Raw genomic sequence first — 27,479 nt, 5'->3', positions numbered from 1 at the left:
TTCGGCTGTCGTTCACGCCTACGACCGTGCCGCTTTGATTGCAGTTTGCCGAAAGCCCAAGGAGCCTTGTCGAAACGCCTGCAGGCGGAGACGTTGTATCGATTGAATTAAATATGGTGGAACAGTCTCGCCACTCTGAGAGTCTCGAGCTTTAACTCAAGTTGATTTAGCACGAGTGACGTTTAAAAGAAATTCGAGCTTTTCGTGCTGGAAATTATTTTATTTGATCGAACGAACCAAGCGTGGGATGAGATCGAAGTAGAGGCGAAATTAAAATGGTCCATTGAAATCGAAGCTCGATCGCCGAGCGTCCTTCGAGGCACAAAGGTAGGCGGTGTTCGCGCGCTTTGTCAGAAGTTATCAGCGTCGTCTGGTTAAAAAGCCTTTCGAGAAATGTTAACGAAGCGAAGCTTGGCCATCTTATCGAGCCACGACAGAACAATGCCTCGTTACGCCAGAACCGGTCGAATGATCGCGCGCTTCTTCACGATTTTGTTCGCCGCATCTTCGAGGCGCGATTAAAACCTTCTTTATTCGAGAACCGAAGGAGCTATGCCTCTGCGACGATACTCTCGACTTGATTCGACTTCATGTTATTATCGGAAACGACATCGGAAAGAGTTCGAGTGGGCCACCGTCTTCGAGTGTTCAACTCCTTCCGAGAACGTTTCACCGTATTCTCTCTCCCCCAGTTGGGAAACGCTTCTCGACGCTTCCAACTTGCAAGAAACGAGATTGTCTAATTTCTCCTTTCAGGCGGTTTCTTTAATTGCGTTGAAAATCTCGGTTCAGGAATATTTCTTCCTCGATCTCACGCGAGCTTGCACTCTCTCTCTATCTCTCTTTCTCTTGAAAATCCTTTTTATCATCCCCGTCTGCACTTGTCTGAGGAAAGCACTTTTTGCGCGATAGGAATGTCCGAGATTCTTCTCTAATTGCCAGTCCTTTGCCCTCACGATCTTTCACGATCAACGTTTACTCTGCCCTAGATTGCTCCGTCAAACACACAGTCTATTTTCTATCGATGTCTCGATAATATCTCGATGTTTCACTGCAGTACGATTACCTTCTCCATCGGATACTTGACTTCTAAATTCCGTGCAGAAGGGATTTTCGATGGTACGAGACCGGAACGAAGGCTCTTTGTTCGATTGTTCAAGAATTCCCTTGATCAGCAGGTGAAACGTATCGAAACTTCCTACGTGAAACGACGGCTTTGCCCGGAGAGAATTCATCTTTCATGGTAACAAACATCGACAGACATAGCACGGCGGTTCCCAGTCAATTCACGATGGTTCGTCGAAAATCCGGAAGGACGGCTCTCCTTCTGTTTCATCCTCTCCTTAGAGCGATTTAACCCGGCCCCATCGCTTCGCTCGATCTTCTTCCGTTTTGTTTTTAGACGCAATCTGTGTCGCTCGCTCGAGACGGACACTAGAATGCAACATCCACTTGGATATCCGTGCCGGACCGTGAACGAAGAAACTCGAAAAGAAAACGGATTTCCTGGATCGGAGTAAAAAGCGTGGAAATACTGCATACGACTAGAGACAATTTTACGACGTCTGTCCTTTTTCCCTTTAATACCTATTTTGTCTGCCGTGCGATGGTGCAATACAAGTTAAAGAAACGTTTTTGATTTCTTTGATATTTTGATCTTAAACGCAAACTAAATGACAGAGTAAGAGCAAAAACAACGGAGTGGAAGTTCGCCGCGATTCGTCACGGAAATTCGACAACGTGAAACTTAGACAGCGAGGGATGCGGATAGCTAACTTGGCTTTCACATATCGCGAAGTTACCGCGGAAAGTTTTAGCGTTCGACGGAGAAAATCGTGGTTGCACCGTCGGCTGTCCGTGCAACTTGACTTTCGCAATTACGTAGTCGATATCATGCAAATGTACAGCGAGCGGCAGGGCTACCCTGTCGGGTACGATTGACGTAGAATGTCATCGTCTCTGCATTCGGAAAACTTGCTCGCAACTCTACAAAAATAATACAGCCTGGCCATGACACCTATACATTCCCTCGTTTCGAATACTTGATTTGAATTTTATTTAAATTCCCAAGTATCCCCAGCGAGAAAAGGATTAAAAAGTTACAATCGCGCGAGAGCACGAACCGAGGTAGATAATTCAAGTTCAACGCGTTACAACGACAAACTTGCAGGTTTCTTCTTATCAGAAATTTCCTCCCAGGGGATTCCTCCGCTTCCCGTTTCCCCTTCCCAAACGTCCATCGCGTTAGAGTCCGCGAGAAGTTTTACGACCGACGTCAACAACCGGTACGTCGCGTCACCAGAGACGAAGTAGTTTCCGCGGGATGATTTATAGCACTCACCCTAACCGGGGCGAAGATCTGGTCGGGCTTGATGTTCTCGAGCCTGTGCTCCTGCTCGCCTTTGTGCAGCAGCTGCAGGTGCGGTTGAAAGTGCGCCGGACAAAGGGTGCCAAGTGGAAGAGGCGACGCCCATGCCGGCAAATGGGGTGGATCACGAGTGCCTAGCTCCCTGTAGAAGGACTTCAGGAATCTGCAAGTACCAAGTTCGTTGTGTTTAACCGGCCGACCACGTGGAGGAACGCCACTCCATGAATTTGCTTAATTCCGCAAGCATCACGGGCTAATGGAATGTTGGCACAACGCCGATGACCGTTTCGCGTCGCCGTTGCATCGAATACAAACCAAATACGGTCGAATGTGATTCTTGAATTACATCGATCCCCGAGGGAATTGGAAGATGTTGATTTTGGTTGAATCGAAAGGGATTTCAAGCGTATCGTCTAACTATGGGGAAGAGCGGTCTCTTGAATAAATGCGAAACTTCGTAGTTTCGTTTTTTACTTTAAACGATAAGCAGTAGCTGTCTTCCCTCTAAAGTTAGTATACGCGTGCTTATAGAGAGGAGTTGGAAAATTCAGGAAAGATTAACACGCTTCGGCTTAGCCTCGACGGGGTTTTATTATTTTATCGATTTGCCAGCCAAACCAGGGATAAGAAGCCGTCTGGCAGACTCATTTAATTCTACTTTAAACTCCTGGCCGACGACAAACTGCTTTCGAAAGCTGCCGCGCGTTCTTCTTGCTCAACTTTTTACAGCATCCCACTAAAATTCCAATTAATTCGAGTTACGAGGCGGGACGCGGCGTTACAGTGGATCGCTTATCGGGTGACTGGTTAATTTCCCAGGCGACGAAACCGTAGTCACGCTAAGTGGCAACTTTGCGTTGAATGATGCATTCGTTGTACCCAGGTAAGATTGATGATCTTACGCGGAGCCCATAGCAGGCTGATCAAGCGTGGAGAAAAGGATTGGACAAGGATAGGGACGGGGATAGGGTTTTACTGTTTCCGGACGATTTCCCCAACAGGAACAGTCTGCAATTTTATGGGCTCGCCCTACTGGGACGCAGGTGGCCTCGTTCGATGACGATTACCTTCTTATTTATATTATTACCTATCCGTTTTATTGTTCGCAAGGATTGTAAATTCTTGTTTCGAACGGAGTTACGATTCAAAAATTGCGAAACGTCATTTAGATCCGACTATAGTTCTCCTTATATTCCATTCACTTGCTTACTTATGAATCAACTGGAATAAATAAAAAACAAATGTTCCACCCCATTAGTGTATCCCAAGGATATGGAACATCTCGCAGAATTTCCTTACAGAATCCAGCAGGCAGTGGTGAAATAAACATTTTTCACGTCTCGTTGGCCAGCAGAAGGTTAAATAGCGTGTCTCTGAGGAAAAAGAAGAAGAAGAAGAAGAAAAAGCGAACTGACCTTAACAGTCTTCCCAGGGGATCCCTTTCCGGGGACGGCGGACCTCCGATTCCACTTCCGGCGCCGAGTCTTCGCGAGGACGCACGTGCGCTCGATATATATGCAGCCGGTGCAGGGGGCGGGCTGCAGGGCGGACAACAAACGGGGCTGCTACCCCCTGGGGTCGAGAGGGTATAACTCCTCTCCAATTCCTGAAACAAAAGAAGAGAAAAGCCGCTTTAGTAGGTCCCTCTGACTGCTCGCCCTTTTTTTCCTAGCTGCCAGTGTCGTTTCAATATGGCGCCGTTTTATCACGCGTTTCTATTGCCTCCTACGCGCCGCAGAAACCACCGGTTCTGCAGAATATCCCGGATAAATAAATGTCGTTGGAAATTTATCTCCCCTGGCGACAATTTTTTCTTCTTTTTTACGAGTCTTTCCCGGCGAGTAAGGTGGAAGGCGTCTGGTTATCGTTGCTAGATTAAAGAGGATGTATAGCGTTCGTTATTGGAAATATCAGGAAGCAGCAAGGGTCAAGGGTGAGCGAAATTTCCCTCTCGAAAGCGGAAGACTAATGGCCGAAGCTTGCGAGCAAGCCCGAGCCAACACGTGGCTCATCGACGCTGACCGAACGCAATCGATTACCCAACTGCTGAATCATCGCTGGTGAAAGCGCCACGATTAACGATTTCAAGCGTCGATTATTGTTAACAAACTAACAACCGCACAGGATATGACGTTTTGTCGAATAAGGTTGGATAAATCGAGCCGAAACGCCGATGGAATCTCTGAATATAAATTACCGAATATATTAGATTTTTAGTTATACGAAATTGTTCGACTGTTCTTTGTGAATCAAAGAAAATGTAAAGGAGCGTCGTGTATAAGGGTTTCGATAAAAGTGCTACACAGTTTTATTGAGAAACGAATTCATTAGATAGAGTGGGAATGAACGATAATCGTCGGTGTGTCCTGCGGCAGACGAATACGTTGCCGCGTTCTTTATCCGGATCGGTTTTGTTCTCGAGAGAAGTCGAGAAATCGTGCGGTCACGTCGGCGATCAACGTGAGAGTAAAAAAGAGCTTACGGTTAGCGATAGTGGCCGCCTTTCAATCGTAACGCTTCTCGTCGGCTACGTGACCGAAGATAAGTTGATCAGAACGGAGGAAAATCGAGAACGACGACCGACGTCCGTTTCGCTTTTTCCCGTTGCGGCTTTTATCCGGAGACCAATTTTCTTCTCGCACCGCAAAGACACGCCGTAACGCGCATTCCACCCCGTCGATTTTCCCCTTTCTTTCATCGCGCCTTCTTTCGTCTTTTTTTCTTTTCTTGCCCGGACCTACTTCTACCGATATCGATTGGTAAACGCTCCTCGAAGAACGAACCACAAGGACAAAGTACAAGACAGATCCATCATCCAATTTGTTTTTTGTCCCACGTCACCAGACCACCCTCTCTCTCTCAATCTATTTCAGAACAACTTTTGATCTCGCCGATTTTTACCATAGAATAAGGTTACAACTCGCATTTATCTCTTTATTTATTTATTTACGTGTTCTATATAATATTAATAACGATTGGATACGTTCCATGCTACTAATTCTATAATTACATGAACAATTCTAGATTGCCTAATGTTTTAATTGTAATATCGATTAATATGGTAATTTTAAACAGAGACACAGTCTTTATTCTATCGTTCGCAAAAGAAACGCAAAGTTCTAGCTATCGAGACAGATATACGAGTTGCGAATCGCCAGACGTGTTTCGTCGATGTTATCATTTTCTCCGAGGGCCTGCGTACAAAAAGCGAGTAGCAGGATGAACCAAGAGGCAAGGAGTAGAAAGTGAATGATCAAACAGCCGAACAACTCTAGAAGATGCGCATAGAACTATAAGAGCGTGTATGCATTTGTTTGCCCAAGGGGAAGTGGAACGACGAAACGATAAAAAAAGGACGATTTATCGAATCAGCATGGAACGAGTTCGTCTGCTCGAACGGAACAGGGCCGGGTCGACGCGGTTTAACCATTTCGTCGCTGGTCTGGTTCGATCGTGGACTACTTTTCCGCCAGTTTGAACGAAGATATGGCACGCGGCCGTTTCGCAGGTACCGATAAAAATGCGCATTGAGAGGGTCGCGAATCACCGGCGCAACTTTCGGGTCAAGCCCAAGCACCAGGATGCAATTACGGAGATAACGAACTGCATTCACGGCGTTTCTATTAAAAAACTGTAAAGACTTTTAATTAAATGCACGCGAAAACGGAAGCTCGGTCGCGGCGTTGACGTTTATTCCCGCGTACAATTTTAACGAGTATTGCAGTATAGCGAAAACAATTAAAGTCGAATATTCTATTCAGATTAGATTTGCTCGATTATCCTCGAATCGAGGCTGATCAACGTTGATCGACGCCAGTTGCAAAGACTGCGCTAGCACGGGCTCCATAATTAAACCCTTTAATCGCATTATTCTTGGTTATTAATCCCGTTCAGTGTGGTAGCTTTCTATAACGACTTCCGTCGAGCCGCAACGTTGATCGATCAAACTAAATAATGGAGCTTTGTGGGATCTTTCCTCTGCAGTTTCGAACAGATTGGGTAATACGCTGGACGAATTTAATCCGTAAAAATCAGTCCGCTATTTCTTTCTATTCTTTCGAGCTTTTTAATACAAGAAAAACACGGGTCTCTGGAAGGATAAAATTTCAAGCGAGGTATTTTTGTTCTACTACGTAAATGTTTCCACTAGGTTCTTTGATTATCGGTTTGCAAGTCGATTGTCCCTTTTGCCGATTCACCGAGCCACACAGGGAGATCGAACGATGTTCCGACTGTGTGTCGACTATTACCCTCTCCTCGACTTTTTGTCGCATCTGCCGCAGAGCCGCAACTCGTCCCAAGCGGTCCGCTTCCTCCTGACCTCGATATCCCGCAGACTTTTCCTTTCAGACTTATCTCGAAAGCTCAGTTTATTCCAGGTCCGTGAATAATCCTCTGGAACTCGGCAACAACGTGAAAAATTGCGCTCCCCTTATTTATTTTACATCCCACGCTTGATCCGCGGCTCCTTTCTTGCCACGGAAATTCCATTAACTTTCCGATCTTCAGCTACGATCTCTGAAACGCCCCACGTATCGCGCGTCATCGAGAATTCCCTCGCAAAAATTCCTCTTTTTCACGCTGGATTCTCGTCTTCGCGAGTAAATATCGGCCGACTCGCGGAACGTCATCGGCAGATAACGCACGGCCTGTTCCAGAACAATGGCTCGAAAACTGTCTCGGCTGGAAGCTCCGCGACGCAGTCAGAACAGGCGAATGATAAGGGGCGACGGAGTGAAGATCTTCGAGAAAGCCAGCGGCATTAATTCGAGGTAATTTCTGCTGCAGACGACAAAGGGCTTCCGTGCGTTCGCCGAAGACGCGCGTCGCGTTGGTTGGGCGCGGACAAAGGGTTTCCCTTCGAGGATTACGGGAATCACGCGTCTTCGTGCTTGTTAACGGTATACCTTATACGGAGTGCTATACGTCGCAGGTAACTGCGGGGCAAATACGTCATTACGACGCTTCGGTCTCGAACGATGCCGCAGGAGAAACGTCGAGTGTTTCTGATGGAGCGCCCTCGATTGTCTTTGCCGAGGGACTTGCAGCAATTTACAATTAAAGTCGCGGCGCGGAAAACCGTTTCACTGCAACGTTCAACCATCTTCCAGTATCGAGAAACTCGGTTCTGATGCCTGATGAATCTTCGAGCTTGGTGTTTCATGTACGTTCGTCAAACACGGGGGATTGGCTGTACAGAGAAAATGTTGTTTGTGGCATATCTTTTTAAATCGCATGTTCTGTAATATTCTGTATAATACAAATTTACAAGTACCGATCGTCACGATTACTCGGTGCTACCGATAAGTTCACGTTCAAACGATACTTTCGAGATCGACGAGACTCGATGTTTAACGTTACGGTTTGGAAAGAAATTGCAGCAATTTCGGCAAGGTTTAAAATTGTCTGATATTTTACGGAGCCATCGGTGTAAATTGAATGAAGGCATCGGCTTCGCCGAAGGTTTGCTCGTTCATTCGCCCCGAGGGTGTATTAAGAGCTTTCTTCGCGGGGTTGCGAGCACGATCGCTTCGGGGAACGATTAAATCCTGGTCAGACTACGATGTCCCACCGTGTTTCGTGGATTAATTAATTTACGAGGAAGCCGAGTGTTCCAATAAAATTTAGGCAAACTTGAGTACGCTTGTATTAACTTTGACATCTCTAAAGTAAATAGTTACGTTACACAGAGTTCCTGATGTTATTTCGCGTTAGCCAGGGCAAACGTTGGTCAAGAGGTTACATCGCAAAATGGAAATTTTCAAAAGTCACGTTCACCAAGTCGTGAATTTCATTTATTTTACAAAATTGTTCCGCTTAAACGTTCGAATACGATTACAGGTGAAAATCGTTGGATAAAATCCTCGAGCCTTTGGAAAATCTACCGATTCATCTGCGAGGCGACTTTCCCTGTTTGAAGAATGATTTTGTAATCGTCATTAATAACGGGCGTCTGCCGGCTGTTAATTTTTCATTTCCGGCTGACAGGGGTTCCGGTCAAATAATAGCGTGCTTCGTGCCAGCTATTTCGTTCGTTGTCGACGCTCGGAAAATTGAATTACAACTGTAATTGTAATTTCAGTTGGTAATACTGTTGAATGATTCGAAATCGCCACGCGATTCCACGCGGATGAAATAAAGATTGTAGCCGGGTAATTAACAGCACTTTGAATGCGATCAATGCGACGAAATACCGACGATTAATCATCCTGAACAATTTAATATTCAATCCGGCAGTACGTAATCCTCGCTAAAAATTGCCTACCACGACAGACGAGTCCTCTTCAGGGGATTACGACGCGTATTAAGCTATAAACGTTGCTTCAAATATCCACTTCATAAACCCTTCTTTGCTAATGACAGTATGAAAACGGTTATTACCTACGGTGGTAAAATTGCCCGTTTATTCGACCGAAAATTAAAGCTCTGTGCGTCTATTCGCCGTGCCATTTATCTACTAAACCAAACCGCCCTTGTTTATCTATACCACTCCACTTTGCCGAGAATTACGTTCATCGAATCAACGATATACCGCATCGTCCCGGTATAGTTAAGTAATTAACCATTTTCCGGGAATACGTTTTACGTGTGGAACAAAAGATGATTCTCGTTGCAAGGAGCAGAACAATGTGGTTTTGCGAAGCAGACACAATGCTGCGAGGAAAATTATGGCGATGTACTATAGCATGAATCACCTATTAAAATCGTCGAGGATGGTAACAAAAGGGTAGTGGCGGGCAAGGGGAATCCAAGGGGGTTGAAATCGATGGACAAGCGCGTCAAGGGAACACGACGACCCGATCCCGAGGAATCTCTCTCCTCCTACGTGTTAAAGTTCCATCACCGGCGGAAGTTAATTTAATCCTGATCCAATTAAACCGGATATAACGCTAAGCCTGTTGGTGGGTGCAGTTGGCCGCGTGCAGTTAACGTGCCGATGCTGGCCGTGCCAGTTAACCACTGCGTAAATTGGAAATTGGCCTCGCCGTCCAATAAATATCGGATTAGCCAATAAATCGGACGGAAAACGACGATGCGTTATATCGCCGGGGTACAACGGGGGAGAAAAGGGATGAATTGACGTCGGTGCCGTTTCTGCGCGATGGGGGACCAATTTCATCTCCGAATTTCGCGCGTTGAATCGCGCGGTTTTAGCTTCCCTGATTTTAATAGGTCATCTGCTCTAGCAATATTGTCAAGCGATTGGCTACGGTAGAATTTTGCATAACACGTTTTCCAGCGTCGGACATTTGCGTAACGCGACGAAAAAATTACATGAATATCCATAAAACTGTTTCAGACGGAATTTGTGTACGATACCATAACAGAATATTCAGGCTTATCAACAGAACGGATAACCGACCCTTTAAATATTTAATACGAGTCCGTTTTAAACATCACCGCCACGGTCGCGATGTTCGAGTATCGTTGCGCTGCCAATGAAATTTCAAGACGCGTGTATACGATAATATAATAGAACGTAAGTTGTAGACAAAAATTTTCCACGAGTGTTCGAGTGCTTTTACCGAGTTATTCTATTCTCTGGCGTTGCACGAGATTCCATTGTATTCGAAGACGAGCGTAAAATGTTACGTATATGAAATTACGATTGAGAAAATCGAGTTTGGAGTAACCTACTTTCCAAAGGAAACTCGCAAGAAGCATAGTATATAAATATTGCGATAAGAAGGTGCGAGAATCTGACGTGCTTCATAAAATTCCTTTTTCAATGGTTTCTGGATACCAGGCCGCGAACTCACAGATTTACAGACCGATAGAAAAAAGTAGCTCGATACGCGGACTATTTATTATCTACGACGTTAGCATCGATTCTTTCGGCACGAAGGGGCAAGCGAGTCGCGTAACCCACTTCCGGGATTTAAAATATTTTTCAGAACGAATCTCGATTTACGCCGGGTCGTATCACACTCGATTTATGCAGCTGAGCGTCGAGCAGCCCTTGGTTATGGTCACGTTACGCAAAATTCGCCTGGATACGGCTACATCGGGAATATACCAGTCTGAAAGTTCTCTTTGAGCTTTATAAAGTTACTTATGAAGTAAGTTGTGTTTTTACGAGGGCAACACGCCGCGACAACATTTGCTGCACGTAACCCTTGTACCAGACGTGCTACGTGCTCATTTTCTGTAACTGCACGTTGCCGAGTGTTTAACCAAACGTCGTTAGCTTTAATTGCACACTCGAGATCAGTTTCCCAGTGATTGTCAATTACGGAGCTGATTTATTCTTTTTAATAGTTTCTTGCATCCAACTTCTGTCGTATTCTCAAATGTTACGTCGTTATAAATGTTGCAAATGGGTATTCAGACTACAGCGGTTTACAAAAGTATTTGGACATTTATCATAGAAATTATGTACACTGTGTGTGTCGTATAAAACATTTTGAAATTTCCTTCGCGCTGTAACAAGTCATTTTCCGTATCGAGTCTGACTTTATCCGACTCTAATGAGTTACGACCATATCGACGAAATTTGAAACCGATCTGCAAATGCTAAATATGATGAATAATAATTGATTTTTGAGTTTAAACGCTTTTGCGATCCCTACGAAGTGTACATTTGCACTAAATATCGTGTAACTTGTATACAAATATTAATATCTGTTTCAAACTTCACCGATACGTCCATGACAACCTGGTCTCGTTACAGTGTAAAATGTAATTTGAAAATGTTTCGCATAGCACGCGTAATATATTCATAAAAGATTATATATTCATAAAAGGTTTCTAGAAATTCTCGAATACTTTCACGAGCTACTGTATGTGTTCCCAAAACGAATGCCATTCTTTCTACTAACAGTCTCTCGTAGTAAAATTCCTTGTTCGACAGTCGATCGATGGGCCTGGGATGTCTTTGTCGTCGGGTCTCGCGAATTGTTTTCCGAGCGCGAGCTTTCGTTCTGACGCATCCCTGCTCGCGTTCTTTCTCCATTCGTCAAACTGCACGTATGCACAGGTGATACGTGTATTCGTATACGTTGGCAAGCAACTGGCGGATACGTGTATGTGATTTAGAAACACTGGTATTTATGCACTGTCGAGACATTGAGCTGGCCAAGCAGCGAGCCATCCGAAAGAAACGACATTTTTCAACGTCGCGGAAACAAATGAGCCGCGATACAGGCCCACCCACGTTCCCTACGCTGGAACTGGTCGTGCAAGCACGAAAAACACGACCCTCCGCTTCGCGATCAACGCTAACTTCGCACTAACGCGTTATTGACTGCGAAACGAGAATCGATTGCCTCTAATTTGTTTCCATTCGTCGAATAAATTCCACCAGAGGAAAGAGATTAAGCTTATATTATTAGAAATTTTATCAGAAGTTTCGCAACAAACGAATCACAAATTACTCGTACGTGTAGTAAACATTTCAGAAACGAATTTGTTCATTTAAATTTAGTCGAAATTTACAAACTATGAATCATTTTATCATCGCATTCGATGTAAAATAGTCAAATCATAAAGAGATCTATCTGTAACTTGTTAATTCATTAATATTATTAATTAGTAAATTACCACGTGAGACAGCTTGGACAAGTGTTCTGAACCTACAAACTACATCCTACGTTGAAACTGCCTAAGCGATAGAGTATCTCCATCGCACGGAATCCAAATTGCCTCCAAGTTTTGACAAATATCACGGTTAAGGGATGAAAGTCCCTGAAAAATTGCTGATATCCTTAATAGTATAAGTAGACAAATGAAGGGAAAAATAGCGACTCTTCCGTAGGTTTTATCGCGAGCGTAACAATCGTGTTACACACGAACGTAGCTGCAAGCGTCGTTTACCTGTAGCCGAATCTCTGTGCATTCCTCGATTCACGAGCCATTCGGTTGGCTCACATAATTTCGTAGCAGCTGAACACGCGGTCGTAAATATCGTTTAAAACGCCGCGGGAACCTATTCCTTTATCGGAAATTGGGACAAAGTCGTTGAAATAATTTTTCAGCGCAAGATACATCGCTGTTCTACTGATAAAATTGTCCCATATCTTTTCGAATTAAATATCCTCCGCGATGGAGATTCATCGTAGTGCCTTGGTACACGTCGTTGTTAATAGAAAATGCAAGAGGAACTGGATATCTTGGAATCAAAGAAACAACGACAGAGATTGCTTCTTCCTTCGTTTCTCGAGGAGCAAGTGCAAAGGGGACGGAGAGATGGCGAGAATGGCAGGAAAAAGGAGTAATTAAAGAAAGATCGCAGTTGAAATTATTACAGGACCATTCGATTAAGCGGCAACTCCTCCGTCCTCGGAGATGGAGTCTTCGAAATTAGCGTTAACGAGTACGACAATAAGACGATTTTAATTATATCGGAGAAAGGGTTGGGAGACGACGGCGTTCACTTCGATTTCTCGCGATCAAGTAGTAGAGATAATAAAGTATCGTCCTTTCCTTCCTCGGGCTTTCTTTCTCCCATGAATTGTTCCAAGATTTACTGGCGCGATTCTTTCTTCTGGCGCAGCGTCGGTCTTTAATGAAGATCCGCTTTTCGCGCCGCCAGCGAAGGAACAGAGATTACGCGGAAAACGTGCGAGATATTAATCGAGAATCGGACGCGAACAAACGATCGCAATTACGCGAACATCGTGGAGCAAAGGCCGATAAGATCGCGGGCAACCAGTTCGGTCGTTATTCGACGAAAAAAGTCGAAGGAACCAGAGGTCGATACTTGGAGCCACGGTTCGTACGCTTTCTCATGGTATAAAGGAATTCTCAGTTTGCTTCCTTTCGATTAAATCACGCCGGAGCTGAGTGTAAATTTTGCCGAGCGTGCTCGTATCACTTTACAACTTTCATCGCGATATACGAAATTAATACGCGCTGAGAGAAAGAGAGAGAGTGCCGATTCGCGCTTCCGAATCGCAATGCAATAATCGCGAAAACAGGTCGTGCCGGCAATAAAGAGCGAACACGTATGGTCGACCGATTACCATTGATTGGTCGCAATTTACAAGGGAGTCGTGATTTTGAATAATAAAAATATTAGCAGAGAAACGGTGGAATCGCTCGTTGTCGATGCGATCTTCCCCTCCTTCTGTTTGCACCCCCCTGGAATAATGGCCCGTAAAGCGGTCGTATGACAAACACACCGATCGCATCGCGATTTGATCGTCGTTATTATCGTAAATTTGCAACCGGCTGATGCGAGGCGCCCGAAATTCGGAGGCCATTAAATAGTGGGCGTAAATCGGTCGCCTCTCGTCCCTCGTCATCGTGAAGCCTGTCGCGTCCCGCCGATATTTCGGGGCTCGTGAGTTCGACGTTCGGTACAGAGCATTGCCGGCCCTTTCTCCACACCTTGCCGCTCTCTAAATATTCATGAACAATCTTGCGGTAATCCGCCTCGTTGTGACGTGATTCGATGCATCCGAGACACGCGTAGGCGTTCGTCCTCGCGCTTCGAAGCCTCGTCCAGCACCGTAATTGTCCGTGGGACGTGATCGAAAGACCAACGGTTACGGTTCCAAGACAACACGCTTTTCCACCTCACACTTTGATGCTGTACATAGGGATTTTTCAGTTTTTTTATTATCTACACCATTTTTCCCTTCCTTTGGGCGCAACGTGAAGAACTTTACACCCGTCGATTCCATTTTAAGAAAGGAAGCTACAGCACACGGTACAACGAAGAGGTTTTCCATTTGAAACACGTTACATTTCCGCATTTCATTATAGTCAACTTGCCGGTTCCTTTACTATGCGTATAAAGGCTCATCTTTCTTCGAGCAAGTACCTACCTGCGTTCGATATTTACTTTTTACGAAAGCTCTTTCTCGCGCGTACCCAAGTAATAACCCTTTGCAACCAGGTCACGGAATTTTCTCCGCCGTACACACAGCCGCCACATCCTTCGACTACAACGGAGGCAAAGCTGTACATTACACCAGAGGAAAGGAGCTTCGTATTTTCCGCCAGACATCTTCTCGCGTGAATCTTACCCAAGGAGAAGCTAACCTAATGGACGAGCAAGCTCGAGCTCGCGAACCTGCAAGCACATTTTCACATACGCGGAAAACGCACTCTGCGTTCGCTTTATGCACCGGAGTGTAACTTGACGCACGTAACCTTGATTTCTCGAAAGTTCTATGGCATCTTCTCCCTCTTTGCTTATTAAGAAGCACTTCGCAAAAGCTCGCGCCGCATGAAAATGGATCTAGTTTGCCTGCGTAACCTGTTTGGCTTCAACTCGGTAGATGCACCATATTGTGTACTCTATTGTACGTTATATAGGCGGAATGTCACAGTAGCAATGAGAATGCGAATTAAACACGCGCGGAGTTCGAGCTTTGAAGAAGTATCTTCCGTGAGATTCGAAACTTTTGGCCGGAAGACATGCCGGGAAACCGGGAAACTTTCAGAAAGTTGAGCGTGTCGATGTACGAGCGACTATGATAACTTTCCAGAAATGTAAAGATCACGATGTTGCCGGAAAGTTGGTTCTCGATGAGTTTCAATGATTTTTAATTGCAATTGTATGTATGGAAATTTCGTTACAAAGAACAACTACGGCGGGAAAAGGGAAATATCGAGTTCGCATTTGTGCGAATCGTAAGCAAAGCTCACTTAGCTATCGGCAACGTGATCTTATTTTTCTTAATTTTTATACACATCTTGCACCTTTCAGGATATCAACAAAATTTCTTTTCGCTAGAAATTTTTACCTGTATATTCTTTATCTTTTCTCTTCCACTCACAGACATGTATCTTTTCTCTGATAAAAATGTTGCTGTACAATTTCTCTAATCGCTGACTAAAAATTATCGAAGTAGTTCACAAGAACTGTTCTTCGTACATTGTTCGTCCAGCTACGAAGAACGGGACAGAAGAAACGAAAAAATTGTATGCTGTTAGAGAAAGTCTGACAGCTGTTGTAATTGCCCAAGCTGGACCAAGCGTACATCAGTTACGAGCAGCACGGTTTATGCGATGCTTCCACGAGCGAAGCGGAGCTCTCTGAATTTCCTCGAAGATTCCTGGAGTTACGACTTCTCCGAGAAGCTTAATCCCCGAAGGAAAGGAAGTTGCGACGGTAAATACCGGGAGTGGTGTGCACCTTTCTCTCCCTATGCTTCGCACCGTTTTCTTTCCGACCAGCCCAGATACATAGAGGGGAAAAAAGTCTGACGAAGCTGGAAGTAACTTTCTGCGTATCCTTATCCTCCCGAGACGAGTCAGTTTTTCATCAAGACCTTTTAATAATTTTGTCTGTTTTAAACGAGATACGCGCAGCTAATGCGTTACTTGCATAATGCAAGCCGTATCGATTTTTCCATTTGCAGCGCAACGCCAAGGATTACGGAGCTTTACATCTTTGAAAATTTCCGTCAATTTACGCAGCCGGCGTTGTATTAATATCTGGAAAACTCGCGAACACTTTCGTAGCGAAATATTTATAAATTTGTATATATTTTTCGACTGAGACGAGATAGATGAAGCCGGATTTCACTCGGAGCCTGATTGGTCGCAACGGGAAAAATGTCGAGCACGTGAAAAGCGGCATCTGGGTCGTCATCGGTCCATCGGACGTCCCCGTTCACGTATCCATCTCGTTTTCCGCGTCGATTTCCTTTCGTAACGCAAGGCGCGTATGAATCGAGGATATCTCTATGGTAATGATCTCGTTATATTTCCATGCATTCAGCTCGGCAATTCCTCGATGCAGAAAATTTTTCGATTAATTAGTCACTGTGCCGGTGAAAATTGCACTGGGACGGTGCCATCACGGATGGTCCGCATTTTTGCGAATAATTACTTGGAACGTATCGCTGGAAGGATCGCGACGTATTCAAAATTTCCGTACATCTCCAATTTCACCTTCTATTCGGCTGCCTGGTTATATTCCATATTAATTCGTTCGATTTCCATAAATTCCAACGTTGCTTCGATATAAGCAGCGCTTTAACGCCAGCCGATACGCGCTTCGTAATTGCAAGGATCGTAGCAGCTCGACCGATGGCACTCGAACGGTGTTCGTGATTTTGCCAATTACCACGAGGGGCACCAGCAACGTTCAACCATCGTGTAACTATCTATTAAAGCGGTCGAAGGTTCCGAACGCTTGGAAGATCACGGAGCTTCAGGAAAACGGAGCAGCGTTTCCTCGCAGCGCGTTACTTATCAAAGCTCGAAGGCTTTTTAAAAGCCACGAAAGGACCGGCGCACCGAGTGTTTGACGTCGGTCGTTTACCTCGTTACCACGTTTGCTCGGCTTGAAATGTCAAGAGGCTGCCAACTGATGGCTAGAACTCTACGCCACGTAGTATGCATACGTACGTGAGCAGTCTGGGTGACGACGTTCGTACAACCGCGAGAGGTTCGCTGTTCTTTGGCTCACCTTCAGCGGTAGTTTTCTCTAGCAACATTCCCAGAAACGTCGTTGGATCGACTCTTTCGACGACTAGGAACCTTCTCTCGTTTCTCTCCTCCTATCTCCGAACGAATGAGATTACGTCAATCGAGTCGGTTTTATACCTTTCACGTTTTGAGTTTACAACAGTTTTAAACTTTTGATGGACTGACGGAACACTTGGACGCAGCCTCCTATCGTCAGGATCAACGTTTATCATTTCGTTTCTCGTAATTCTTCCGATAGAAATTCCCTCTTCATCCGTGGATAAAACCGATTATGTACATAGTAAGTGTTTGCGGAAGAACAGGGACGTCATGCGGACAGACTCTTCGATTATTAACGATCGCATTAAGTAGATTCCTTTTTCAGCGGGGTCGCGGCAACTGTGATTGGTCGATGGTGAAAGCTCGAAAGGCTAACAAATCCTCTCGAAAGGGACTGAAAAGACGAGATTACACCGAACGAACCTGCACGAGTACGGTAATCGGCCGCACTGCGTTTATCGAATGGCTCTGTGGCACTGCAAACGTGAGGGAACAAAGGCAAATCAGACGACCCACGACAAACACTCGTGAGAGTTGTGAGCCAAAGATTAAACGAAACGGGAGCTAACTGAACTTCCTTCTTTGGTAGATTGATTGATCGTGAAGTCTTTGGAAAAACATCGGGTCGACAAATTTTAAAACGAATCCGAGACGACGATGTTTGATGAAACCATTAATTGCTTTAAAGCCACAAAGTATCGCGCTTCTTTTTATTTATTTATTTATTCATACAGGTAACAGTCTTTGGTTTAAGTATAATCAGCGTGAACCAACATACATCAACGTATGATAAAAATATGAAATTAATCATACACGATGACAAAGAAAAAGCGTGACTGGTGTGAGTGGGTTGGTGTGCTTACACATACGATCAATATAATTATCAGAGGCATGGTTCGAGAAAATGAATATAGGTGACCGATTCGCGGAATACAAAATGGGTGTGTGACGGTCCCACAAATCACAGAGTCGATCACTCGAGTATCACAAATCCAAAGTTAAAAAATAGAACGAAATAAGGATGAAATGTTCAGAAAGGAAGAAAAGACAAGAATAGATTTGGAAGATGACCGTCACTGATGACAGTAACGAAGAAGCGACAGAACTTTCTAAACAGGTTAACACACGACAAAGACAAACTCGATCTCTAACTGGTAATCTCGTCGCTATAGTATTGCGATCAGAGTGCCTTAACTCAATTTGTTTAGGAACAATTTATACGGAAGATTTCGGATACTTCGCTGGGATTTCCAACTTATGGGAAATAACTGGAAGGTAATACAGAGAATTTGGTTTCTAAACCAAAGATTCGGTCAAATTGAGACTTCCAGTTACGTTGAAATTAAAGTGAAGCACGGAAACGTTACGTAAAAGGAACCAGATATCGGCTCCGCGGTCTGTACATAAATGGCAATATTATTGCGGAGCACTGCGGAAAAATATGAGTCCCGCGGATCGATAGCCAGTGTCCGCGTCTCGTATATCGAAATCGTAGACGCTGGTTCGCGGTCTTTCAGCTCCGCGTATCGATATCCCCGAGCACCGTTTTTTCGCTTCGATCAGCTTCGTGTTTGCGTTTTTGCTGCCTCGTGCGCCGTCGGGGTTTCAACTTTTTCCCAAAATTCCATTTCACCTGATGCCTTCCAATTGTCCGAAAATCCCAGCGAACTATGGACGCGAGATTTTCGTTCGAGTTCTTTCAACGTTCTCTATTTGCTTTCAAATTTCATCGGAGTCGACGAAACCACGACGCTGTGACTGAACAACGGTTAGAAAGTTTGCGCAGCTACGTTACTAATTCCCGCTGATCGTTGATAAAGGCCTGCAATTAATCGACACTTTGCTGCCCGACCGACAAACTGGCTATTGATTTCGATGCTCCTATCGGTTCGGTGATTTCACACGTTGATTGTCGATGTCCCTGATTTTCGCGTTTCCGACTAAACACGCGTTCCAATCGCTCATTTTTCAAAGCAAAGAAACATGATTGTTCGAATCGCTTGTCACTTTTGATATTTGATATTGCTGGATCTAAAGTACGCGACATTTCGTCATTCTCCGTTGCTGTGTTAAAGATCAATGGCGTCTCATAACGCGCAACGAGCTTCATTATTCCGCGTAAAGTTCAAGATTGAATTTTAAGATCGCTGCCTCGCTGCAATTTCTGAAATCATTCGGTAGAACGATTTTCCTTTTACGACAAAGTTCTCGCGTTCGACGCAGTATTATTCCATCGAATGCGATATTGCCTTCGTAAAATCGAATTACAGCGATCGCGCGAACAACGAGGCGGAGCTCGTGACTCTGCAATCCCCGACTCTACGTGATCGTACTTATGCAAGGGCGTTGTCAGCTTCCTGATTGCATCTCGTCCCGTCCAACAACGATACAAAGAGCGAATTAAGCGCATTCTGTCGTCCCGCCACGTCGAATATCGTTTTTACCTTGTCGATGCGTTACGAGCTCCGACTAAACACACGTTGCATCTCGCGGCTACGAACCGAACGACACCTTATGCATTATTTATCGTGCATCTCCCGTTGCACGCTAAGGTGTTAAGTTTCTTCAACGCTCTCCCGTGCGTCCTCGTGACACGCTAGACGACTGTTATTGAAAATGGAAAACTGCCTGTCCTCGAATTCGAGGACGTTTCAACCCGGCCATGTTCTTTATGTTCGAACAGGCATGAAATCATATAAAAATACGTATCTATTAACTATCTGGTAAGATACATATACATCTTCATAAATTGTTCTCTTCACGGGTAAAAGAATGACAGATATATATATAAACTTAGTTAAAATCTTAATAACGCGCATTGACAGTCGTATTTAGAGAGTGGACGGGGTAGTTTACACGCGCACTCAGCGAACGTTCGATTTTCCAATGGATTCTGTTTTAATCGAAAGAGGATGCAATCGCGAGGAATCGCTTCACGCAGTGGATAGCGAACGTTTGGCGAATTTTTAATTCACTTTCGCCATCGAGTTGTTCCGGGATCTCATTTCAGATAACGAAACTTTCCGTCTTTGCGCGTACTCGTTTTAACGAACTTCACGACGATATTCCGTCTTCGAATTTTTCACCCCCGCCCTGCCGCCGTAGTTTGACTGGAAAACTTTTCGATCGCCTTCGATGCTTTCAATCGTCCATTTTACGCCATTAAAACACCTAATAGAATCCATTCATCTTCGTCTGTCTGATTTTGCTTTTCACTTCTGTTTAACAACGTGTCGTATGGAAACGCTTCGATGCTCGAACTATTTTCTTTGAAATATTTCTTTTATTCATATATATATATATATATACATATATGTCAGAGATGAATTTTTGGGAAAATCGCCAATACTTTAGTCTAGATTTTTTATTATAGCTGTACTTAAATAATAAAACTTAGAAGTAGTTGTTTATGATTTAATCCGATTATGTTTGCCCGAGATTTATGACAGTAGGCTTGAGCTCGAAGCGACACATCTGGTCGCTAAACGTAGCCACGGTCGCGGGATGGACGTTTTTGCCTAAAAGAGGTATGACGTAGTTGTATAGCTCTGCTTAAAAATAGAGTTGACCCAAGGGGTACAGAGAGGTACATAGAAAAACACATTAGTTCAGTTCGATTTGGACTTTTGATAAATAAATAGGCGCATTTGCTATCCTGTTGACTGTGTATTCGTTATTGAACCTATGATTATTGTCATTAGCATCTCGAGCATCTAATATCGTCACGGTTAATTGCTAAATTCTGTAATGGTCATATGATCACCTTGTGAATTTGTTGTTATATTCATTTGGTGACTAGGTAATCATTGTTATTATAATATGGGTCTGTAGCGGCACGTGAGTCAGAGGACAATTCAAATCACGTCGTTGTTTTGCCTCGGAGTATCAAGATTGCTAGGACACAAGTAATGTAAGAACAAACAGACTTCGGGCAAAACAATGTCGCCGCTGCGTATAACCGTCGAACAAAAACGAATTTGAATCTTCCGACTTCCCCTCCGACCACTATAAATAACCGAAAAGAGATTAGTATCTACGATCTAAGTGTTATCACGGGTTATCTAGCGAGTTATTCGACGAGCATTTATCGAGTATTTATCCGCGATTTTACTTTGCGATTTATACTCTGTACTAGCGACTCAGCGAACATAAGCCTTATATTGATTTATTATTATTTTAAATATATTCGATGGTTACGACAACAAACGATAACCTCCAATAAATCTCACGGTCAAACATCCTGTATACCTATCCTCTTCAGGTCTTTAGTGAGAGCTTGTTGTTGTGTGGTGAAATTGTTTATTGCTGGTGAACTTTATTCTGTGATAATCGTATTTGTACCATTGGCTATCATCTGTATTGTATAATGGAAGAATGGCTAATCCAAATGAAGGTTCTTAAAACGCCCCTAACTCCAATGCTAACTCGACATATATATTTATTGAGGTATGTATAATTTTATGTGCTGGACTAGGTTAGATGCGTAGTAGAAATACTTGTATGTTAGTATCAGTGTGTGGAGGTATGTGTATACGCGGCGTCTCGAAAACAGATGAATGTAAACTGTTCAGTCGGTTAATAGTCGGGTAAGGAAGAAAGTGCTGAGACGCGTGCAACTGTGTATCGATGAATATCTTAGAAATCGCTCATCGAATAAATATATAATTATTCTAATATTAATTCCAAGTGTAAATTTAGTGTTGCTATACCATTATTTCGGCAATTAAGATCCACAATTCTCAACAATATTATTATTAAATATTTCATTTACGATAGTAGTTGGTGTATTTTGACGAATATAAGGAAAGGATGATCAGGCAAAGTTTAATTTAGTTTAGTTTAGGTGTCGCCGATGTTGTCGATAATTGGTACTGTAATCCGGAATTAAGTAGCGGCACGAGTTGCTGGTTATGTAATTCCCCTAGCTAGTGTCTGTGAAATTCATTACTAGCTCGAATCTTACATCGTTCGTGAATCCCTAGAGGTTTGTAAAGGAACAACCAGTTGGGCTTTGGTCCAAAGTCGAAGACTCCAGTTTAGCGGCAACCGCTTAGGACCATCGCGTATCTTAAACTTGCAAACTAGTACTCGGTTTCGCCAAATCGCGTACACACGTTACTTGTCTTACTTTCTGCAAACTAAATTTACTCCGATACGACGAGCAGCACGGTGTCTTATTTCTTTCACTTTGCTATCGAACGACTTCAAGTTCGAGAATGTTTGAGACAAATGGTGAAAATTATTTTCGCTATCGCGGGGATTAGTAGCCTCGATTCTTCTCGTAGAACGTTCTCACGTTCGAGATCGACTTTTCCAATCATCGATTTCGGGGGTGGTAAATCAACTTCGCGTCCACGTGGTTCCACGAACGTGGACACTTGATTCCGTGAAAGCATTACACGAGAAACTCGAATGCGTCACGACTAAGAAAAATACTCGCGCGGTAAACCAGTTGAAGTAAGATTTAAACTCTTGGAACAAGTTCGTACAAAGTTCTGCAAAGTTCTGCGTGTTATGCAACGATGTTCGAAATCAAACAATACATTAGAAACTTGAAAGTTTCAGCAAACACGCTAAATTCTCTATACCTTGTCCTTCTTTCGTTTCTTGCATTAAAAGTTCACAATCGAAGCCAACATCAACCCCGTTTCCTTCTTCCTTTTATCGAAATCAAAACAAGAAACATTCGAGCGAACAAAGTATCAGCATGGGGCTGATCTACGAGTTCGATACACTGTCTACGTCGACCTAAGGTGGGTTGGATGACAAAACGCGCACACGCAGCAATATTTTCGGACCCATAACGAATGGAACGGTAGAGCCACCGCGCAATACCTGACCCGTTCAACTTGATGGAACCCGATTGCCAGGCAAAACACTATTTCGAGCGAAACGACGACGAAACGGATCCCCGGAGCGGGTCACGGAGCGTCGAAGAGAGAGTGGGCCGGAAGAGGGGTAGGAAAAACGAATCGAACCATTCGACGTTCCTCTCCCGGCTATACACTGACAAACCATTTCATCGAGTTATGCGGCTCCCAGCTCGCAATCGGAGTAAAACGTTCTGTCATGCGGCACTCGATAAGCTCGTACCTGTGAGCGTTATTTACGCTCGGCCTTTGCCGCTTTACGACACGTTTTTTTCTCTCTGGTTTGTTTAACAGCTCGTTTCCAATGGGGATTCGATGAGCGTAAGCGTTTTTCGCTCGCGTGAAATTGATCCTTTCGAACGGTAGTTTTGCTTTATGTAGAAAAGTTCGATGGTAGAGGGAATATATAACCGTTTAATTTAAGAAGATCTCGCGGGCGTTCAAAAGCGGGAATTACTTTGCAAAAGTTTTCGTTCCTCTCGATTATCTGGAAAGTTATCAAGAGAAGCTATAGCGGTTACGACGAGTTTCGCCCGATAGTTCAAGTTTAGTCCGCGAAACGAATTAACGTTCGAGAGGCGTTCAGCGATTCGAAGTTGCGCGAACCACACGTTTAGACGGCACACTTCTGACAGCAATTAAAGCGCGCAACAATTTCCCTCGAATTAATCCGAATCGCAGCCTGCGTGAAAATCATTAATATTGCCGGGCCGGCAATCACCACTAATGAGATCGTGCGTCGCCCATCGTATTCTCATTCGTGGAAAATCTTCGTCTCTTTTTTTTTGCAGCGTCGCGATGCTACTTCTCTCTATCCTTTTGCCATTGCTGTTCGCTATTTCCATTGTTGGACTTTTTTCACGTATTTGCTCTAACTCCTTTCTTCTGTTCGTTAGGTTCTTTTAATGCCGAATCTCTTTCCAATATCTTTTTGCTCTACATTCTTTGTTAGGGAAATTCCTTCTTTCACGGTTCCTTTTCCTATTTTGTGTTTTTTTCTATTTTTGCAATTACTTATTTTAAACGTTTCATTACCTGATTTCTCCTATATCAAAGATAAGAATAATTAATAATCCGATGTACGATAGTTTGCTGTAGTTTGAGACAGAAACCTACGAAGATGGTGCAAATCTTTTGTATGAAAAGAATTGTATGAAAAGAAGAAACTTCTTTATTTCGCGGAGGCTACACTGTACTATTTCGAACACTGAAACATCTCTTCAAGTACTCGAGCCTGTTTCGACATCCGTACGTATCAATTTTCAGCCTGCTCCCTTCTCCTTCGCAATTCTTACGACTCTTACCTTGTCTTCGAGCGTTTTCAACGACTTTCCATCCTCTTCGTTCTTCCTTCTTTTGTCCCTGTCCCTCACCAGGCCATTCAGGCTCTTGTAAGACAACAGACGACACATGTCGTTGGTCAAGTCGGGCAGTCGGTTCTTGCAGTCGCCACACTGGAACTTCTGCTGCGGCATCTCGCACGGTGGTTCCCCGGCGACGTCGCCGCGGAAGACCGAAAGCTCTCGCGACTTCTGCCACTCTTCGTCATTTTCCTCGTAACTAGCCGGGGCTCGAATCAACTTCGAGCGCCGGCCACTCACGTTTCCACGCAGATTACACGAATTTTCCTCTCCGCGCGTTCCCAAGCAACGATTATCGACGAACCAAATATCGTTCGTGTTTCTATCAGTCGTTAATTGAACACGGTTCACACGAACGAAGCAATCGGCCGGCTCCTTCACGGCTTTAGTTTCTAAGAGTAACATTGAAATTATTGGAATTTGCTTGGTTGAAAGGGTACTTGGTACTCGGAAATGGTCGAACAAAGTTTGACGCATTCTCCGCGAAGATGAAGAAAGTCCTGTGTGCATAGATCTTTAAAGACTCTACTCTTAAGACGATTTCCAAAGTTGGACAAAGTTGCGGATCGTATCGTGTAGGAAAGTTTCGTGACATGGAGAAGGACGTACGATCCTTCCAGGCTGTCTCAATAGCGTCTTTTCGTCCGAGTGTCGTAGTCTAATTTTTTAATCGAAATCACAAAGATTTGGCAAATAAAGATAAGGTGAGAAAAGCGTATGCAGGCTAAAACGTGGTATCCCATCTTCATCGGAAATTAATTATCTAAATACATCCGCTTGAAAAGCGGGAAAAACTACAGAAAAAAATAGAACTATTCCATAAAATCTAACTGTAGCGTTACTATTATATACTCTGAACGCGTGTAGCAAATTCCAGGACTCCGATTCTCCTCTAAAAGAGGACAGTAATAGCGAACCTTTCCAAACAACAGTCAACGAAGAAGAAGAAGAAGAAGAAGAAGAAGAAACATGATCGTTGCAAGTCGCAGCATTACAGAACTCTCTTCTAAACGGAAGATTGCCACGACTCGCTCGAAGAACCGTTTCCAAACTCATGTTCGCTGAACTTTCTTCCGTGTTCTAGCCGAATAAAACTGAAACTGTCCGCAGGGGGACAGAAGATCTGTGGCGAGGAAGCAGGGAATTCAAAATGGAGAAACAGGTGCGAAGGAACGCGCAGACTTTCGATCTCGAGAAGAATGTCGTAACGAGTCGCGTATTAAGAGCGGCTGGTCATAGTTCGCTTCGAGAATACCGGAGCGAGCAACGCGTGAAATTGGGGCGATCGAAAGAAGCTGCTCCTTGGCACAGTTTCACGGGATCAGCGGACAGTTTCCACTTGGTTTTCACCACGGTACACAGACCCGTTTTCTTTCTGGCCTAGCTGCGCTTTCAGTGCCGCGTCCTCTGCCCTGGACATCTCCCTCTTCCGGTGGCCGAATGAAAAATGAAGCGGCCGCGTTTGTGCTGGTATTTTAAGAAATCGGGGACGCGATGCTCCGGGGAGCTTCGTTCATTAACCGCGTCAAAGCTTCCGTGGAAACCGATGCAACGCAAGCGAACCGAAAACGATCGAGCGATTATTTATCCACCGAGACGATTGTATCTCCTCGTTCTTTGTTTGTTTTATCGTGGATAGACGAATTGATGAGATACGGTGACATACGCGTGGAAACACGACGACGAGAAAAATCGAACGACGATCGGTGAACGACTGGCGAGAGGCATCGAAGCTGGGACCGTCGTCGTTCTCGTCCCGAAACGTTTAAAAATATCCAAGAGGAAGGTGGACGAGGTCACTCGGACGAGACGACGCGCATAGCGTTAAAAAATCGACGTTCCATTAATTGCAACGAAGAATAGCGTGGAACGATCGTATCGTGAAGCTGCGACGTTCAATCGCTGCTCGATTAAACGTTATTGTTGTACAGGCCACTAACGAGCTGGTGATTTATTGATAATGTAATTCCACGATTAGCTGGCCTAATTACGTAAATAATTCATTCGGAACGTAGTAATCTCCTCCGTAGAATTAATTATCGATCTTTGACACGGACGCCTCGCTTACATCCACTATTTTCCTCGTATCGCAAAATGTTTAATTGGTCGATTGTTTTCCCTATAAACTCGAAGGGTTCTCTATCGCGCGACGATATTAACGCGATATTATAATGTGATGTTTCATGCGTTGTCGATGCGATTTCAGTTACCAATGTTTTCACGTGGAACGGGTTTAGTTAGGAATAATTCTATGGTTTGAACAACGATTCGAATCTAAATTGGTGGAACGAGGACGTGTAGCCGAAAATGCGATAGAGAGCTTGTGAAACGTTTCGACTTAGCTTCGCGATCATTTTACCGATTTAACGACGTCTAATTGCGAGTTGTTAAATATTTTACAACCACCAAACGTGCTGCCTTTTGAACGGATGATTTTTATATGCTTAGGTCTCTGCACGAAATAAAGACAAGGCAATAAACGACCTATGTTTTACCGCACATGGCGCCCAAGCCTCAGGCAACCAGATATCCGAGTATCAGTTTCCACATTTCTTTCGCCAATTTTCTATTTTCTAGCAGATAATAAAAACACTTCTGTATTTCTCAAACGGTGGAAGACATTAACAAATTTACCTAAAAAGAAAAGAACGATAAATATAAATTATGCGCCCACTATACCGAGCTACCGCAAATTAAAGTGGAAGCGAGCCTAAATGGAGGTCATCGTCTCAGGGTGATAATCGTTGCCGCAGCAGCAATGGCTAATAAAGACGAAGCTTCGTTGTTGTTAGCGCGACGTGCACGCTGCAATACAAAGAAACAAATAAAATACCGAAAATGGGAGGAGAACAAAACGATTCAGGCCACTCGCGACCCAATATTTATTACTCGTGAGCAGTTGTACCTCGGTTAATTGAATACGTCCACGCTGATTTCTCGCCGGATACGTCCCCCGTTTTCGCGAACCTGGCTCTCTTTGTTTCTTCTGCTTCCCCCGGAGGAAAGCCTCAAGCACCGTAATTGGATTTGCTGGCAATTAAGTGGCAGCCACCCCTCGAAGGGAGGCCAGTTTATGGTTTCTACAGGGTGGTCGCGAGAAGCGCGCAATTAATGTCGAATTAGCCCTAGGAGCAAGGCTCGATCTTTCTTCATATTGCTCGAGTATCGCGGCTCGAGTCCCCGTTCTTCGTAAGGGTCAGCGAAGGAAGTTATTCGAAAGGATTAATTGGTTTGCTTGTAACGAGGGCGAGTGAAGTGGAACGATAACGAGGACCTTCTTCTGTGGTGTTTCGAGGAATCAAACAACGAGAATTCGGGATCAATTGACGAACCTGTCGCTTATTTATGATTTATGTTCGATAATGAAAAACGATAGTTATTTTTTTTCAAATCAAGTACACAATTTTGGTGTTGACAGAAAATCGACGATGGCAAAGGACAATTAATATTTTGAAT

The 27,479-nt window shown here is 44.1% G+C and overlaps 1 protein-coding gene across 7 annotated transcripts in view; it reads right to left on the bottom strand.

Moving 5' to 3' along the window:
• The window catches only part of LOC126921949 (uncharacterized), a 164,066-nt gene that overhangs the window by 37,882 nt on the left and 98,705 nt on the right, over positions 1-27,479 (bottom strand). For all 7 annotated transcript variants that reach the window (XM_050734033.1, XM_050734039.1, XM_050734034.1 and 4 more), the window contains exons 4-5: positions 3,784-3,974; positions 2,342-2,531 (exon numbers count right to left, since the gene is read on the bottom strand). In XM_050734033.1, the coding sequence (XP_050589990.1) occupies positions 2,342-2,531; positions 3,784-3,974 (381 nt within the window). The remainder of the gene's footprint in view (positions 1-2,341; positions 2,532-3,783; positions 3,975-27,479) is intronic.

Source organism: Bombus affinis, chromosome 11, assembly GCF_024516045.1.
Source record: "Bombus affinis isolate iyBomAffi1 chromosome 11, iyBomAffi1.2, whole genome shotgun sequence".
In the NCBI taxonomy this organism is placed as follows: Eukaryota; Metazoa; Arthropoda; class Insecta; order Hymenoptera; family Apidae; genus Bombus; species Bombus affinis.
Note: the sequence above shows the minus strand (reverse complement) of the source record. Positions and strands in the feature narration are given on the sequence as shown.